This window comes from Notamacropus eugenii, chromosome 3 (genome assembly GCF_028372415.1).
Source record: "Notamacropus eugenii isolate mMacEug1 chromosome 3, mMacEug1.pri_v2, whole genome shotgun sequence".
NCBI lineage: Eukaryota > Metazoa > Chordata > Mammalia > Diprotodontia > Macropodidae > Notamacropus > Notamacropus eugenii.
In genome coordinates this window covers 332,904,208-332,918,276 of record NC_092874.1, presented here as the reverse complement: position 1 = coordinate 332,918,276, position 14,069 = coordinate 332,904,208, and the positions used below count along the sequence as shown (strand labels likewise).

Below are 14,069 nucleotides of genomic sequence, written 5' to 3'. Positions count from 1 at the left end.
CTCTAGGTACCTGACTGAAAGCTAAGTCAAAGGTGTTATTTGTATTAGGAGTTACATGAAGAGTTTTCTAATTTCTGAGTGACTTAGTTTATCTTGTGTCTCTTCCCTCTAACCCAGGGGAAGAATATTAAGAAGAGTCATTGCTACCCTCCTATGAACAGAGACCATCGGAAGCTCATCTATGAACTGGCCCAAATTTATGGTATCGAGAGCGTGAGTTATGACAGTGAACCAAAGCGCAACGTTGTTATCACTGCAGTGAGGTATGTTGCATCTTACTTTCCTATTCTGAGTTGTAGAGGAAACTAGAATAATTTTAAGGTTTTCAATAGTTCTTTCAGAAAGAGAAGATTTGCTTTTGCGTGGTAGCCTTCCTCAATGAAAGTTCTAAGTTCTGAGAGTCTTTGCTTCACTTGGTGGAGCTGAATTATCCCAAATATGAATAAATGTCTGGGGAAATAGTAGCAGTTTGAAACTGCACAGTCTGCTGTTATCAGATGTTTCTCTGGTATCAGATGGGCTTTCCTGTCACCTGCCAGACAGTGGGATGCTGTGTGCAAGAGAATGCAGTAAAGGGCTACCCCACCTGGAAGCCACTCTAGGGGACCTGCCCACCACATCTGCCAGTCTTTTCATTTAAATATGTCTTGGTCAACAAGCATTTATTAAGTGCCTCTTGTATGGCTGGAAATCCATATGTAAAAATGAACCAATCGCTGTTCATAAGGAGCTTACGATCGCCTGAGGGAGAGAGACAAGCACATACGTAAGTTCGTACAGATAAGTACAAGGTTGCTGGAAAAGGGCACCAGTAGTTGGGAAGATCAGGAAACACTTCATGGAGATAGCAGTGCATGAGCTGCGTCTTGGAGGAAAAGGGAAATTCAAAAAGATGGGTGAGAAAGGAATGCAAAGGCCTGGAGACTGGAGATGGAATAAGTACTGTGTGGGAGAAGAGAAGGTCAGTGCAGAGAGAGGAGGGATACACAGTGAAGCCAGAGAAATAGATTAGGGCCAAGCTGTGAAGGATATAGAAAGATAAAGGGAGGAGTTTTTATTATATTCTAAAGCTAATAGGGAGTTTATGGAGTTGGGGAGTGGCCTTGTCAGATAGCTTGAGGAAAATTGCTTTGGCAGCATTAGGGGGCATGGGCTGGAGTAGTGAAAATTGTGAGGCAGGGATGGAAAACTTGAATAAAAGGATAGTTTGATGCTCCCTCAGGAGGTCTTGTCTGGCACAAGGCACATGATTACCACACAGCCAAGCCTCTTAGGTAGATCATATCTCTAATGGCAACAGCTAGAGTCTTCCATTCCAAGGTTTCCCAAAAGGACTCTGTCCTTATAATAGCCATGTTTCCTTAAGGCCATACAGCCTAGATGCAAGTAGCTGTTTATTATTCCTCCATAAGGAGAACTTGAGCTGGGTGGCACAATTGGATAGAGTGCTGGCCTGGAGTCAAGAGGACTCATCTTCCTGAGTTCAACTCTTACCTCAGACGCTAGCTGTGTGTCCCTGGGCAAGTCACTTAACCCTGTTGGCCTCAGTTTCCTCATCTGTAAAATGAGCTGGAGAAGGAAATAGCAAGTCACTGTGGCATCTTTGCCAAGAAAACCCCAGATGGGGTCACGAAGAACTGGACGTGACTGAAAATGACTGAACAGCAGCAAAGGAAAACTTACTGCTCAGAGACTCACAGATTGTGCCTGACTTAGGTACCTGGTCCTTTTGCTGTGACTTATAGAATCTCCTCTGTGGAGAGGCTGTTGTTCGGTGCTGTACAAAGAGGTCCCGGGCTACGTCCATGCCCTTAAGAATTGTCCCTTAGTCATCAGGCTGTCAGAATGAGCGCAGAACACAGTTTTTGCTCACCCTTACACCTTAAAACCATAGTTTTAGTGTGCATATCTGACACTTGGGCAGAACATTAATGGTAACCTTATTAATCTCTAATTGGGTACAGCATTAAAATCTGGATACAGCACACATCACAGTGCACCTTTATCGTGTGTCTGTAAACACATTGCTCTTGTGGGTTTTTAACAGCCTTTCTTCCTGCCATCAGCAGGTCAGGCTGGCCTTTGCAGATATTATCTCATCCATCCTACCTTCAGCATCCAAAACAAATTCTCTTAGAGAATTCTTTTCCTGACTTTTCCCTTTGATATCTTAGAATTCATTTCAGGCCCTTTCAAGTCATTAGCAGGACCAAGTGTTCCCTTCCCATTCCAGCTTTTATGGCATTTCCCCAAGAATTTAGTCAGGAAACTAGAAGAGAACCAAAAACTACCAAAGGGGAAACTGAGTCAGTGGTTGAAAAATCAAAAGGGATGGAGAATGCCTAGAGTCAGAAGTTAAATTATCAATCCTAGGTAATTGGAATGAAGGAAATGGACATTTTTAGATGAGTTAGCATTACATGTAGTAGACATTTATAATAAATAATACATTTGTTAAGTATCTACTTTGAGCTAGGCACGGGGGATACAAAGACAAAAATGCCCATGAGGAATTTGCATTCTATCGGGGGAGATAAGTACACACGTGTGTACACATTACATGTGCATATGCACACATATGCATACATGCATAAATTTTGAAACCAGACCTGTGATTTCATCAGTAGGGAGTCTACAGTGAAGAACTTCCTGTACCAGTGGAGACTGATACCTTCTCTCTAATTTGTAGTCTTTTTGTTGCAGTGGGTCACTGGAAGCTTGAGTGATTTGTCCAAGATCGTACAAGCTAATTTTTGTCATAGGTGGAACTCAATCTGAGGTCTTCTTGATTTATGAGAAAATGCACACGCACACACACACAAAAGTAATTTCTGAGACGATCATGAAATGCCTGTTTTAGGAAACAAGTGATGCTGCAGGGGATATTTATATATTGTCTATCCCATTACAATGTGCACTTCTCTTTTTTTTAGTTTTCAACATTCACTTCTGTATTTTGCGTTCTAAATTTTCTCCTCCTACCCTGCTCCAAGACAGCATGGGTGTGATCTAGGCTCTATGTATACATTCATCTTAAATATATTTTCACGTTAGTCACGTTGTGAAGAAGAATTAGAACCCATGGAAGGAACCACAAGAAAGAAGGCACAAACAAAAGAGAGCAAACATTGTGCTTTGACCTGCCTTCAGACTCCATGGTTGTTTCTCTGGATGTGGACAGCATTCTCCACTGCGAGTCTTGGAGTTGTCTTAGAGCCTTACTTTACTGAGGAGAGCTGAGTCTGTCACAGCTGGTTATCGCAGACTGTGGCCGTTACTGCGTACAGTGTTCTCTTGGCCTCAGTTCATAGAAGTCTGCCTGCTGATCGTTTCTTATGGAATGATAGTATTCCATTACATAGAACGTACACTTCTTGAGGGCAAAAAATGCCCTCATATAGTAAGTACTGAATAAAGGTTTGCTGACCAAGTGATTATTTAACATTTTGTGTTTTCTTTTACTAGGGGGAAATCTCTTTGCCCTCCTACAACTCTCACAGATGTATTGGAGAGGGAAATACAGTCACGACCTCCACCACCAATTCCTCATCACAAACAACAAACAGATAAGTAAGAATTCTTTATTTATGCTAATAGAAACAGAGAATTATCCAAGGCTCTCTTAAGGTACACCTCAGTCTTGAACTCTGATTACTTGCGTGTTTTCTTTTCCACTGTACCTGCAGCACAAATAGCTTCTGTCAGAGAACCACAGAATGTTAAGGCTACAAAAGACCTTGAATATATTCTGACCTCGCTTGTATTGATAAGGAAACAGAGGCCCAGATAGATAAAGAGGAAAGCAAGATAGTATCAGAGCTGGGACTGGAACCCAGGTCCACTTTGTTATGATGCTGGTATATTAGAAATGTTTCAAAAAGGGGCCACTCGACCTTTGTCCACCTCTTTGAGAGGACCCACTACGTATGCCAGGAACTTTCCTCTTGATCTCTGGATGTTGTATACACATCAGTGGAGTTTCAGAGCTCCAGTTTCCCTTGCTCTCCCTATATAGCTGCCTTCCTGGTAATGTCCTTTACGCCCCATCTCTTGAGAAATTTTAGGTGTTGCAGTAACATATCCCCCCACCATTGTCCTTTAGATGACCCAGAACTCTAGTTCCTCAGAGATTGGTATTTTGTGATTTGAAGCTGTACAGCATCACTGGAAGAGTATTGATGGTAAAAAGATGGAGAAACTGCACAGTTTCTAAAAGTCATGCAGCTCACTTGTTGCCTCTGTTCCATTCTGGGCTATGCTCATTGGGTCTCTGCAGCCTATGTCCAGCTGATTTTTCAGTTTCACAGGCTTTCCAGTTTATTGTCTGAACAATATAGTCTTTATCTACTTAGTTTTTCTTGTTGGGTTTTTAGGCCAGATTGTTAACTAATGATCCTTTAATAGGCTTATCGTTGTTTCAGGAATTAATACAGTCAATCTGGTGTCTTTCTGCATACATGCTCTTAGAATACTTTTCCATCTATGCTGTATATTTCTTTGAAATTTCTGTAAATTTCCTTGGAGAACTTCACCATCTGTAGGAAAACCTTTTTCCATTTGGACTTAGCACCGAAAAACATCCACAGCTTTGATCCCTTGCTTGATATTAATGATCAGTGAGTTGTCGAAGTCATATCTTTTAAAGGAATCTTAGATGATTTTGCCATGTGTGCCAGGTACTTTGTTAGAGCCCTTAAGGCAGCTTTCTCCTGTACCAAATCAAAGGTTTTTAAAGTAGCAAACAGCACCATGGGAGCTGTACATTTCTACACCTTCCAGGCCATGGTATGATAGAATGTGCAACCTTCTGAAGACTGTCATTTGCAAAAGCCTGTGTCATTGCTTCATCAAGGTGCCTTGAATATATTTTATAGATTCTCATGAAGATTCTGTAGAGATGGAAAAGTGAGAGGATAGTTATTAGTAATTTCTCAGTCCCCCTTTTCTCAGTAAAGTATCTATTTTTGAAGGAGTGTCCTCACCTCTTTCAGGTATCAAGAATTTCAGGCCTCAAAATTGTGCCGTCTCCTATTGTATGTGTAGTCTAATCTAGGTTTTCTCATCCTTTCTTCAGTGCAGTTTCTGCTTCATTTTACAGGACAGCAGGGACTGTGATGTTAGATTTCATCTATCATGGGTCTTCTGTCATAATTTGTTATAGACATTTCGACAATCTTTTCCATTTTTCATTTTATCCTTCTATTTTTATCCTTCGTGATTTCAAGTTTTATAGTTTAATTGGGGCCCCTAACTAAGCCTTCTATAAATCATTTTCCCTCTACTGCTTTTCCTTGTTCTAGAAGGTGTCACTCCTTATAATCTTCTACGTCTCCTGTAAGATTTGACAAACTAGTTCATGGTTTGAGCTGATGTAGTCCTTAGCTAAAGCGTCTTCTTCAGTTGGCAAGGATGTCAAGTTATCTTCAACTGAGATTGTGGTCCTTCTTCAGCCCTTCACAGTTAGCGGTTGATACATGTTGGTTAGTCAGTTTCCCATCTTTCATTGTCTCATTTTTAAGTAGGTTAGGTTCAAGTTGCCTCATTTTTAAGCTGCATTTGACTTTTCTTCTCATTTTAGGTGACTGGTCTTTTTGTAACAAGTCTTTACTGTGCAAAGAGCAGATTCAGAAATGACTCTCACATAGAATGTTCCTGTCATTATATAATGTTTCATTTTTTGTAGTATTAATTTGATGCTTGCTATGTCCAGCACCTCCCAACGTTTTACTTTAAAAGAATATTCAGACTTCTGTCTGTTCTACAAATTTGTGAGTTTTCTCATTTTTAAGTCTTGAACTATGTTTTCCAAGATAATTTCATCTTCCCCATACCTGCTTTTTGCACTTAAGTTGCTGACTAATTAGGTAGCCGGTGGCTCCACAGATACAATCATTTTAACTGAAGCCTCAGACACTTGATAGCTTTCTAACCCTGGGCAAGACATTTAGCCTTCATCTGCCTTGTTTTCCTCATCTATAAAATGGGGATAACAGCACCTTCCTCCCAGGACTGTTGTGAGGATAAAATGACATAACATTTGTAAAGTGCTTTGCAAATTTTAAAGAATTATATAAATGTTAGCCAATACTGTTATTATAGTATACATTGATATAATGAAAGACCTTATTGAATTCTTGACTTTCTCTTCCACTTTATTCTATGCAATTGATGTTGGCATAAAAGTTGCAGTTATTGGTAGATTTTTTTGGCAAGTCTTTATCATGAACTCTGCAACATGAGAAAACCAATTATCTCCCTAAGTGATACCACTTGTTGCCCTTGGATCAGTATAAAACTAACTCCTTCAGCTCCTTTATTTGTCTTTCTAAGGAGAATGGTGTAACCACCCTTCCATTTAGCTGTAATACATTTGTTTAATCAATTAAAAACCCCATTAGTCAGAACTTTGGAAAGATGTTCATTATTTTTTGCATTAAAAAAGTAAGATGTGAAATAATTATCTTTTTAAAAATGCAATCATTTGGAATATTGGGACAACTTTTTGTTCTTGCTCAGCTATTTAATGCACATTGCATACTAGAACATTGATGTTTTATATCCTTCATTTCCATTGAATTTAATTTTTATTAAATGTTTTTTAAATAAAGTGCTACGTAAAATTGCTGTGGAAGGGTGAGCATGGCGTATGTAATAGATTGAACTGTCGAACTTGAAATCAAAAGATCTTGGTTTGAATCTGGTTGACTATTTAATAATAGCCTTATGACTGTATCTTTTTTTTCCCTTATGACTTTAGGTAAGTAAGCCAGCCTTCAGAACTTAATTTCCTTATAGATAGAAAATACTACTTGCCCTTTCCTATTTGGCAACGTGAGTGTAATTAAATGAGAAAATGGCTTTGAAAGAGCTTTGTTACTATGTTAATATTGTTACTATTAACGCATTTAAGTTATATAATATGGCTGTAAACTGATGAGGTTATTCTCGTCACTCATACACAAATTCTCATTTTAAAGTCACACTTTGTACATATTAAATAGTGTAATGGTTCTGATATATTGAAACCATTTTACAAAGTTTGGCAAATGGCAAATTAATCAACTTCCAGAAAATATACAACTCCTCCAAAACATCATTTTCTCCCCAAAACCTAATTCTCATCATGTAATTGTTTCTATTTCAGGAATCCTGGTAGCAGCGGACTGCAGAAAGTAGCAAAGGAACCAGTGATTGACTACTTTGATGTTCAAGATTGAGGAAAATAATTTGCCAATCAGAAGTCTAATATAGATGAAATGGAAAGACTGTTTCATTTACCAACTGACATAATCATCATGCAAGTTTTTAACCTCCGTGTAATCAGTGTTTAGCACACTGTTTTGTACTCTTAAGTCCAGAGCATGAGTGTGCTCCGAAATTTGTTGACTATTATTCCTGCCTGTACAGAGAGTTTCAGTGTAATTCAAACTCTGCTTGTATATTTACTGAGTTCCTTATTATCCTTTCCCACCCCTCCCTCTTTTGTTTTAGCAACTTACTGTACTTTAGTACTTGCTGCACAGTTACAATGCTAATTAGAAAGGGGAAGGGAAAGTGTTGGTTTGGATTTTTTTTAAAGAAACCAGAACTGCCGTTTGATTTTATTCTCTGTTGCATTATTATAATTTTAATGGAATTGGAATATCTTAATTACTTGTGATGAAAATGAGATATATGGTTTTCACTGGAATATTGACTTTGCAAATTGCATTCAGCACTAACTCGAGTTTTCTTTATGCTTATTTATCTGGAAGTAATTATCACTAGTTTATGCATCCAGCTCAATAAGTTATCCATTTCTAGTAATCTTTAGAAAAAAGTAAGCAAATTCTCTAGTACAGAGTAAGTCTTTTTTCGTCTCTGTCTAGGGGGTGAGAAAATGGATTCTTCATCTAAAGTGTCATCAAATTTACTGAAAAATTGGACAAATCTACAGCTGATGCACCTGACACATTTAATACAGTGACATAAATCTTGGTCAGAGAAAGCATCAGATTTCTAGAACTTATTTTTCTATGATCCACACAGAATCTAATTGTACCATCTAATTCATTTCAACCACAAACATTTATTAAATGCCTGTGTTCAAGTCACTGTGCTATATGCTGAGGATACTGAGTCATAAACAGAACAGCCCACGCTGAAGAAACTTACATTTTATGAGGGAAGACAAGGACCACCGAAGAGTTGGGGTGGGACCATCTGGTGAACTTTACTCTGGTCAGTTCAAGCCTCCCAGAAGATACAAGTTAGGTGGGTACCAAAGGGTATGGCTTTATGGATATTGATTAGCATCAGGCAGTTCTCTTTAATTATTTATAATTAATGATCGTTCTCTTCACCAGAAACAACTCATCTGATTTCTTTAGTCCATCTCCCATGCCTAAATTCAGCCTTTGGGAAAGGTTCTTTCCCATTTAGGCTTAGGCTTAAACTGCACAGACTGTGTAGCTTCATCTTCACCTCTTTCAGGGTCCCTCTGGTTCTGGCCCTATAAGTTTATTCCTATTTGGAGCTCAGGTTCTTGTTAAAAGCATTTTCTTCCTTTGCCATATTTAAATTCAGAGCCTTTTTACAGTAATAAAAGGGCAAGGAATCAGTGGAAGCAAAGAGATTGAAAAAGAGAAGGAGCATGATGATGGAAGAAAGGGCTGCACCTCAGAGGAGAGAGAAAACAAAGATGACGAAATTTTGAATTGTGGAGGCAGAGAGTTGTGGGAGCTCATCACTAATTGCTGTAGTTTTCTAGAAGTACCATGACACAGGGACTGTAGGCAGGTCTTTTAAATCTTCACTGTTTCAGATAACTCTCTCAACAGGTTGCTGGTCTGCCCCAGTGAGCTTGTACACACCACAGCAGTGAAATCACAGGGATGGACCTTTCTTCTACTCGCCCACTCCTCCACAATGGAGTAATTGGTAGCAGTGAGGAGTAACGGCTCAGGGTTGTGTACTCAATTTCAAGCAGAAGTCCTAAGTTCAAATTTTGGTTCTCTCACTGTGACCTTTTTGTGTTGTGTTTCAGTTGTGTCTGATTCTTTGTGACCCCATTTGGGATTTTTTTGGCAAAGATACTGGAGTGGTTTGTCATTTTCTTCTGCAGCTCATTTTACAGATGAGGAAATTGAGACAAACAGGGACTTGGCCAGGACCACATAGCTAATAAGTGTCAGGCCAAATTTGAACTTCCAGATGCAGTAGTCTGTCTTTAGGCCTAGTTGTCTCATTTCTTAAATGAGTGAGCTGAACTGGATAACTTCTAAAGTCCCTTCTAGTTCAAAATCTATTACCCAATGAGAACTGCTGGGAAAGACAACAGATATGGGGGAAATGAAATCTGTCAAAGGAGAATCAGGAAGACCACTGGGAGATCCAAGCATTATTCTAGCATGATTATGGATACCAATGGTGAGCCCAGAAATACATGAAGACATTTCCATTCCATACAGAAAATATGAAAAAGATGACAGAGCTTGGTTTAGGCTCTTTTTCCACAGGTCCACTGTGGCTATGGCACTTGTTGGCTAGCTGGAGAACCCAACCTAGTCATCCCCATTTTTTCCTTTCTCAGTAGTCTTGCAGTAAGATACCTCCTTTTTCGCTGCCTCCTGTTGTTCTGACCAGGGTTTTTTACCCTGGCCCACTGGAAAGTCTTACAGCGTCTCACAGAGTATTTATCTAAGGAAACCAGGCTGTTGTGGGGTGCAGCTGTGTCTAGATGATGAGTGAGCAGACTAGATAGGATCAGGAAATGCTCCCTGCAAAACCAGCCTTAGAGGACTCAACCACTTGGAGGCAAGGAAGTAAATAATCCTGAGCAACTGTTGGAAGGTAGAAGAGGAAGAAGATCCTTTCTGGGACAGGCAGCAGAGAGGTAAGAGGTTAATCAAAGGAGCTGTGGTTCTGGGGTCACTGTTCTTTGTACAGATTTCCCTCGTGTGGTATTGATGAGGGCTGGAAGGCGGGGGGAGGATTACAGGAACTCCAAACTGGAATTCCCTATGGGGCAGTGTGAAGAAGAATTCACAGACTCACACATTGTTGAGGTCAAGGAAAAGATTTATTTACACTTTTCAGTGGGCAAGAGTTCTTAGGGCACCTGGAACCTTAGAGGGGTGCGGGTAAAATTTATGTAGGATATCCTATAGTATAGCATGTGTCAAATATGCTAATTAGGTGATTCAGGGTGAGATTAGGGAATGGTTAAAGAGTGGTCAATTCTTAAAGGAACATGCACTTTTGGTATCTACTGCACAGGTATTTTACCCAGAGTTCATCAGGATATAGCCCAAGGTGGGTACTACACGGAGATATGGTTTTAGACCTGAAACTTCACTAAATCAACTAACAGAGCTGACTCAGGAATACCCAAGCTGCTCTCATTGATGTCTTGCTAGACAAGATAAATGTAAGGGAGTATACGGATGTCTAAACCTAAGATGCATATGATTGGTCAGTGAGTAGCAAATGTCATTATGACCCAGTGTACAGCCAGTTCAATCAGTACGCAGCTGGTTCAGACTAATAAGTTCTATAGGTGTAGCTGGCTGCTGTGGCAGGAGGGGAGATAACGGTTGTTGCTGGGGCAAGCTGTGTCCTTGGGCTGGGGAGAAACTGCCTGGGATAGTATTTTGAGGCTAGGGAGAAATGTGATTTTTAAAGAGAAATGTGGTTTTAGAATTGGGGTCCAAGCACATGCACCCAAGCACCCCATCAGTATTACTTTCAGATTTTAAAAGGACAGGAAAATCAAGGTATCTGCGAAGAAATGATAATGCCTTATGCTTCCAGACTTTATGCTTTGCTTTAAGGGAAACCCCACAAGTCTGGTTGCTGACATCTACTATTTGCTGCCACACACATCTGGAGAACCAAGAACTAGATACATGGAGTGGGAAGTTATAGGGGAGGGGAAGGATGTCTTCTGGAAGGTGCTGCTGCCCCTGCTGTGGTGATAGTGATGAGGTTCTGGGACCTCTTCCCATAAATGGTCCAAGTTAGGCCTTAGAAGTCTAAAATTGGACTTTAGTAAAAACATCATTATACTAATACTGGCTTCAGTAAATATGACTGATCAAATGGAATAAAATGAAAATTCAAGAGCCTATGGGGGAAATCACCAAAAGGTAACTAAGGCAACCCCCTCATTTTATAGATGAGGAAAGTTAAGTGACTTGTCCTGGGTCACACAGCTAGTAAGTCTAATGAGGCAGGATTTGACCTTAAATCCTTTGGACTCTGAGCAAGTGCTCAATCCACTGGGCTACGTACCTCCCTCAAAAATAAAGCATCAGATGTAGGATTTGACTTCCTACCTCTTCCTGACTCCCAGTCCAGTACCCTATCCACTGTGCCACATAGCTGTCTCAAAGACCTACTGACCATGAAGACCTCTACCTAATCCAGGGAATCTAATTTCATAATTTCTGAATCTTAAGAGTTACCCCTGAAATAACCAGGGTTACCGAGAGGTTAATTTGCTTGCCCAAGATTGCCTCATAGGTGTCTCAGAGGCTGCATTTGAACCAAATTCTTACTTCCAAAGCTTTTTATCTTTCCACCATATTCCAAGTAGACAGCAACTTGGTTTAGCATATTTGATTCATGTCCCTAGACACATTGCTAATTTGGAGATTGATTAGTGCTGCAAGGTAGATGTTAAGATAGCTTAACTGTGTAGTTATTACTGTAAGCATATTAACTGTGTATCTGATCATCCACTTATTAAAACCCTCCTTCCTTGACATTTGCACTTTCTATTTTCTGCCTTCTTTCACTGCCTCAAATCTGGCTGTTCCCCAATACTCAGTGTACTTGGCCCTCTGCTCTTTCCTCTACATTCCCATGGTGAATTGATTCTCAGTTTCAGACATCACCTCTGCAGAAGATGATATACATCTGACTGAGCTCTGGTGCCATATTCCTTCCTTCCTGAAGGAAATCTTCATGTTTTACCATCACTTTAATTTTAAAATACCTCAAACAGAACTTGTTATTTCCCCCTGGAAACAAGTTTCCTGGCTCTATCCATAAGCATCAGCATTCTCCCAGTCACTCAAAGTTCAGTACTCCCCTTTCTATGACTAGACCCAGGCACCAAGTGCTCTAATTGTTCCTCTGAAATGTATCACGTTTCTCTGTTACTGCTGTTACTTCATCCAAATCCTTATTATCTAAAGCTCTTTGCTTTGCTTTTTCCCATTGCATTCATCTTCACAGCTACCTAGTATAATCTGGTTTTAGCCTTGTTGCACCACTTTGCTTGAATCTCCAGTGGGCCAGGTATGTTGGTGTATGCCTGTAGTCCCTGCAGCTGAGGAGGCTAAAGCTGGTAAATTTGGGAGTTCTGAGCTTCAGGAAAGCTAAAGGTAATCAAACGCCCTCATTAATCCAGGCAGCAATATGGGAGCCCTTCTGGGAGAGGAGGGGCAAACTAGCCCAGGTAGAAAAAGTGAAGCAGGTTAAAACTTCCCTGCTAATCAGGATTGGTATTGGGTCAGCAAGTGACCCTTGCTTGCCCTTGCAGCTTGAGTGAGATGGGAAGACTTAAAAAAAACAAAAAACCAACCTCCAATGGCTCCCTAATCTTAGTCAAAGATCAAGCCTAGAATTCAAAACTGTTCTCAACCTAGCCTTAACCAATCTTTCCAGCCTCATCTCCCACTATAGACCACACTCATCCAAGCTTTTGTTCCTGTTCCCACTTGGAATGTCCACCTTTCTTGGCCACTCCAGCTCACAATGCCTCATACATTAACTTGCCCTGTCACTTATTTGTTGACTGCCTCCGATTCTTCATCCTCCCCAGGTTATCGCGAAGATAAGATAAATAGCACTTCTCAAACTCTAAAGTACAAGCGCTAGCTACCATCATCATCATCATTTCCCCTAATTTGATCTTAAATTCCTAGAGCAGGAATCCTGTCCATGTGGTTCTTTTGGATCCCCCCTTCCCATTGTCCAGCATAGTGCTGCGCACTACGGAATCAGAGAGCTTGGAACTTGGGACACTGTAACATCCGAAAGGTAGCCTAGCTACAGTTACATGTGAAGTTGGGCTGTTCTTGTCATCTCAGGCTTATTCATCACTTAGGTGCAAGGTGCAGCTGATGAAAGAAAAGAAAATTCAGTCCTTGCCATGGGGGAGGGGAAGAGGATTCAGCACCAAAACCGATCCATAAAACGTTGTTTGAAGAAGGAAATCACACTACCAGATTGGAAATCAGTCAAAGCGGAGGAGTTGGCACCCTAAGGACGCATCAGAGGCTGGTGCTGGGACGGTGCATTCAGGCCAGGAAAGGGCTAGAAGGCCAGTCGTGAGTAAGTCTGACAAGGAGCCGGAATGTGAAGGCCTTAGAAGAGCAGGGCTTCTCAGCCCCTTGGGCACCACGGACCCCTGCAGCGGATGGGGGAGGCCTAGGAACCCTTTCTCCGAACGTTCTTAGGGAATAGTTCTTTTTAGGGATTAAGTTTATAATCCTATAAAATACGTAGGATTACAAAGGAAGCCAGCTATTGAAAGAGTTATCAAAATGCCTTCTAAAAGCTTTTGAATGCATAAAATACATAGGATTACAAAAGGAGACCAATTGTAGTTATTTTTTTAATATCAAGGAGTCTCAGTGCTTTGAATGCACAGATTACATAAGATTCCAAAGGAGACCAATTATACTGAAGTGGTTATAAAAATACTTTAATAAGCTCAAGCACTCCCAATGTTTTTAATAAAGCATAAACGCCAAAGAATTACGGAGGAAACCAACGACGCTGAATTAGCCGAAGCGGGCCGCCAGGGGGCGCGGTGGGCGGCAGGCCGCCCGCGGGCAGGAGGGGCTTTTAACCTGCAGGCCTCAGTCTCCTCCCGGTACAACGAGCCGGGGTCTTTGCCAAGAGAACCCCGAAGGGCCGGCGCGGCCGCCACGGATAAACCGCAGTCCAAAATGCCTTAAAAAACAAACTCCAGGACTCAAGGTTTTTAAAAACAGAATATTAAAAAATGAATTCTCTTGAGGTATATTTGTTGAAAATACCGAAGTACTATTTCTGAAAAGCGTCGAAACGTATTTCAA

The 14,069-nt window shown here is 40.7% G+C and overlaps 1 protein-coding gene across 2 annotated transcripts in view; it reads left to right on the top strand.

The window, feature by feature from the left end:
- NFX1 (nuclear transcription factor, X-box binding 1) overlaps positions 1–8,093 on the top strand; it is an 81,012-nt gene extending 72,919 nt beyond the window's left edge. For both annotated transcript variants that reach the window (XM_072597016.1, XM_072597017.1), the window contains exons 22-24: positions 118–263; positions 3,466–3,570; positions 7,145–8,093. In XM_072597016.1, the coding sequence (XP_072453117.1) occupies positions 118–263; positions 3,466–3,570; positions 7,145–7,217 (324 nt within the window). In that variant the 3' untranslated portion in view covers positions 7,218–8,093. The remainder of the gene's footprint in view (positions 1–117; positions 264–3,465; positions 3,571–7,144) is intronic.
- Positions 8,094–14,069: the final 5,976 nt, after the last annotated feature.